This window comes from Peromyscus leucopus, chromosome 14, assembly GCF_004664715.2.
Source record: "Peromyscus leucopus breed LL Stock chromosome 14, UCI_PerLeu_2.1, whole genome shotgun sequence".
Taxonomy (NCBI): domain Eukaryota; kingdom Metazoa; phylum Chordata; class Mammalia; order Rodentia; family Cricetidae; genus Peromyscus; species Peromyscus leucopus.
Genome location: NC_051075.1, coordinates 81,218,389 through 81,222,933, shown reverse-complemented (window position 1 = coordinate 81,222,933; position 4,545 = coordinate 81,218,389). Strand labels below are relative to the sequence as shown.

The following is a 4,545-nucleotide window of genomic DNA, read 5'->3' as shown; positions in this document are numbered from 1 at the left end:
CTTCCATCACTTACAAAGATGCTTATGAGCTGCTCCCTCCCACAAGAGAAAAGGGCTAATGGCTAACATTAAAGTGAACAAAGAGAAAGAATGTTCACTGCAAGAGGGAGACACTAACAGTCACAGGAATTGCCCCATCTTCATACAACTCCAGCTTCCTAAGGATGAATTTCCCTTGTCCACATGGGAGTATATGGAAACACATACAGAGATCCACAGCCAGACAATATTCTGAGAATGAGAGACCTTGGAACACACATCATTATATGAGAAGTCTTCTTTTAATCTCTCCCCTAAGAGTTCATGGAACACTGAAGAAGAGGAGAAAAGAGTATATGAGCCAGGGGACAGAGATACACCAAGGAAATAAGGTCTACTGTGATACATGCACAGTCTGTTGAATCTGCACCAGATGAGGTCCTAGAGTCGAAAATGCAGACACTTGCACCCATCCCTAGTCCCTCATCATCTACAATTGATAACCAACTGCATATGAAAAACTGGTTTTCTCTAAGGAGTCTCACCGAGGAAACTAACTTCATATCCAGCAGTAGATGGTTACTGTAAGCATTCTGTCCTTAATTACGTCATCAGCCTGCGACAGTGTCCCCACCTAAAAAGTGGGTGCGCCCTCTGTGCAGCCCTCTTTCCTTTCCCTGTCCTTCCTTCCATCTGTCCTCTCCCCCTCTCTCCTTCCTTTCTGCTCCTTCCTTCTGTCTGTCCTCTCTCTCTCTCTCCCCCACCCCTCTCTCTTTCTCTCTCTCCCCCACCCCTCTATCTTTCTCTCTCTCTCCTCACCTCTCTCCCAATAAAGCTCTAAAAACATAACTATGTCCTGTGATTCCCCTCCAGCACTTTCCTCCATCAGTTTGCACCGTGGCGTCAAGCCAGGAGCAGAACACCATTTAACCAACAGTTACCCAAATTCAAACTCAAATACATATTTGGAGGTTCCTTGTCTCATAATATCACAGGGCTTTTATGTCATTTTACTTATTTGTTTACCTCTTATTTTATCCTAACTTTTCATTTTATATATATATATATATATATATATATATATATATATATATATATAGCATGTCTTCTAATTTTGTGTTTTTTTTATGGGATTCCAGAGTCTGTACATCAATAGGTCTCTTCAAAGGCATCTCTTTCATCTGCCTTTTTAAAACTCTTTTCCTTCTGTTTGTTTTGTCCTGTTTCAATGTGTTAGTTTTTGGTTTATCTCATTTTATTTTATTTTATTATTATTCATTAGAAGACTATTTGTTTTCTAAAGAGAGACAGCAAGATGGTGTATCTAGATGGAAGGGGACTAGGCAAATTCTTGGGTATTGGAGAGAGAGGAGAAGCTGTAATCAGGATATATTATATGAAAAATTTATATTCTCTGAAAAAAAAGATTTGTAGGTAAAGACTACTAGAAAGATGAGAAAAGAGGAAAGGACTCATATTGTACCCAGACACTGAGACATTTTGCAGACTCTAAGAGGATCCTTAATCTGTAAAGATCCCTGAGGCAGAAGAATGTCATAGGTATTCACATCCATAGTCACTGTGATTAGGCTACCAAATACCACTTCCATGGTATTATCACCTGTCTAACCTGGGTGGGCTGTGAACCAGGACAGGATAAAGAATGAATAGGGTCCCTAAGAAAGGTTCATGGTGTGCAGAGTTCCCAGCTACTTCTCTCAGCATGTGTTTTCTCTGCATTCACAGACTAGATGGAGCAAGAAATAGGTGTGAACCCTGTGCTACAACAATATAGCAATTTTCTAAGAAATATGGACATCCATCTTATGGTTGAGAAACAGGAAGTAAAGCAGGGGCAGTTTTGGCTTATTAAACAGAAAGCAGGAGTTCATGAATCAAGTCTGAAAAGAAGGTTGGCACTGACCTGACTCTGTAGAACAGGGTAAGAATGGAAGTGGGGAGGTTGGACTAGGAAATGGAGGATGGTCATACCAAGGTGTGTTTCCTGTGATCCCTGTAATCCTCAAATCTCTTACACCAGACTCCCACTACAGGAAGTCAGATACAGTGATGGCCATATTGTAATAGGCAAATGGAGTAGTATCCACCTTCCCCATTTCTAAAGAAGAGGCTGACTCCCCATATGCAAATGTATCTTCTAGCTCTAAGTTGAATCCCCTCCTGGACTGTGGGAGCTCACATCTCTCTCACAGGAGGCTGACCTCTGAGGAAGAGGAGGTGTAGCCTAGAAGATGACACTGTTGGGTCTTCTGTGTCTGGTGACAGCCCTTGCTGGTGAGTGTTACCATTTCATACATGTGTCCATGAGGGGTTGTGACAACCTGTGATTGACAGAATTGTCTCTCTTGTCTGAAGGTATCCTGTCCCAGGTACAGCTTCAGGAGTCACGGCCTGGCCTGGTGAAGCCCTCTCAATCACTGTCCCTCACCTGCTCTGTCACTGGTTACTCCATCACCAGTGGTTATTGGTGGAGCTGGATCAGGCAGTCCCCAGGGAAGAAGCTGGAGTGGATGGAGTACATACGTTATAGTGGTAGCATCTACTACAACCCATCCCTGCAGACCCGCATCCCCATCACCAGAGAAACATCCAAGAACCAGTTCTTCCTGCAGCTGAATTCTGTGACCACTGAGGACACAGCCGCATATTACTGTGCAAGAGACACAGTGAGAAGACTTCAGCATGAGCCCAGACACAAACCTCCCTGCAGAGGAGGTCTGGACCAGCAGAGGGCGCTCAGCTCTAACCAAGCACAGGAACGCTAAGAATTTAGAGCTGGGAAGAAAAAAATTCTGGTTTTCTCTGACTTTGCTTCTCATACCCTAAGAGCAGGGAGGCTTTGGGGTCATTTCTCTCTCTGATCATGAAAACTGTGTTTTTGTAAAGTCACATTTGCCTGTTTTTCATTGTTGCTCTCCTGATGTTGTGGGTGGTAATATTTTACTCTTTTTGGTGGTGAACCTAGTCTTTATCAGCTGTGCCATATCTGGTCTTAGGAAATTTTTTTTATTTAACAAAAATGGCTTTTTGAAACTCAGCTGGCCTTGGCATCATACTAATTGTCACATTAAAAAAATGAATTCTACTTGTGATTCTCCATGCACACCCTCAGATACATCTGTATGTCAGAGCCCTTGCTAGAGTATTGACACAAGTAAGTTGCTGTTATGCCTAAGGAACGTGTTGTAGACTTAAATGGGTGTCCACACATCACTGCAAGAGTGTTACCACCCCTGTAATGTAGAGCAGGAATTTCAAGAGTTCCATTGTGCATGGCTCTGGTCTAAGGACTTTGTGTTAATCATTCCCAAATTTGGATTGTTTTGTACAAAAAGTACATAGTTTTGCATTGTGGTTAAAAACAAATGATCATGTATTTACACAGATAATTACTATTTTTTAAATGTGTCAGTAAAGAAACCACTTGTAATTTAGCAAAGAACTCTATAAGTTATGTGTGTAGATACACTTGGGCCTGCACCATTAGTGTTTGCCCTGTGATTGGTCATCTCCTCCTACAGAGTTTCATGGGAGTGGATACCTAAGCCAAGTGCAGACACTAAAACACAGTACCTCATCCAAGTGGAAAATCAAATCAGGAGATAAGTGGCCTTATACCATGTGTCCCGCATTGAGTTAACAAGATTGATACTCAGTTCTGTGATGCTTTTTTCAAATTCTGAATGACCTCTTCGGGAATACTATAAAAACCAAAGATGAGAGATAATGTGTGAAAATATTCCTGAAACTCTCATAGAATCACAAAGCATGTGGCACAGAGTACATAGTGGTGGGAGTCCCTAACATCCTGCACTGCTCAGCTTCTCCCCAGTGTTAGGACCTGTTTTCCCTAAGGCCACCCACAGATAAAAGATCAGGCATAAAGATACATGATATCAAAGATGAGGTTTTCAGAGCCAGTTCAGCCAAGACTCAGAGACTGTCCTCAGTTGTGACGATTCTCTAAAGTTGACCATGCATCCAACTAAAAGAAAAGCACTTAGAAAATAAAAAAAAAGCAAGAGAAACACACATATGCAAACTTCTGGAAAAACAAATATTAACTGCTTGTACATTTTTTAAAAAAGATTACAAATTCTACTAATATATAAGGTTTTGAAATTTTCATGCACAATTATCCTAATCACTACCATTACCTGTAAATCAGTTTTGTCAGGAAAAGGACTAAATGTCTCAGGTTGGGATTCTATTGTGAGATTAGGCCTTGATTATATCCACAGAGCCTGCACAGGTCTCAGGATGGCTTTTTTCTCAGACAGGATTAGGATTTTGACCTCAGCATCCTGATGTCTGACCTGAAATTCCTCTACCTCCTTCTTCTACAGTTGGGCTAGGTCCTTATCTAAGAAGTACCATAAGTCATAAATATGCAAATCAAGTGAGACTATAATGATAAAACAGAGATGTTCACATCCCACAACAACATATGATTTGTGTCCTCTGCAAAGTCACTGAACACACGAGGTCCTCACCATGAAATGGAGCTGGATCATCCTCTTGTTGGTGGCAGTTGCTATAGGTAAG

The 4,545-nt window shown here is 41.5% G+C and overlaps 1 gene segment (V, D, J or C); it reads left to right on the top strand.

Annotated features, from left to right (window-relative positions):
* The first annotated feature begins 2,179 nt into the window (after positions 1 to 2,179).
* Positions 2,180 to 2,765, top strand: LOC114685200. The segment is given in 2 exon segments: positions 2,180 to 2,274; positions 2,356 to 2,765. Coding segments are annotated over 2 exon segments (453 nt in total).
* The last annotated feature ends 1,780 nt before the right edge of the window (positions 2,766 to 4,545 follow it).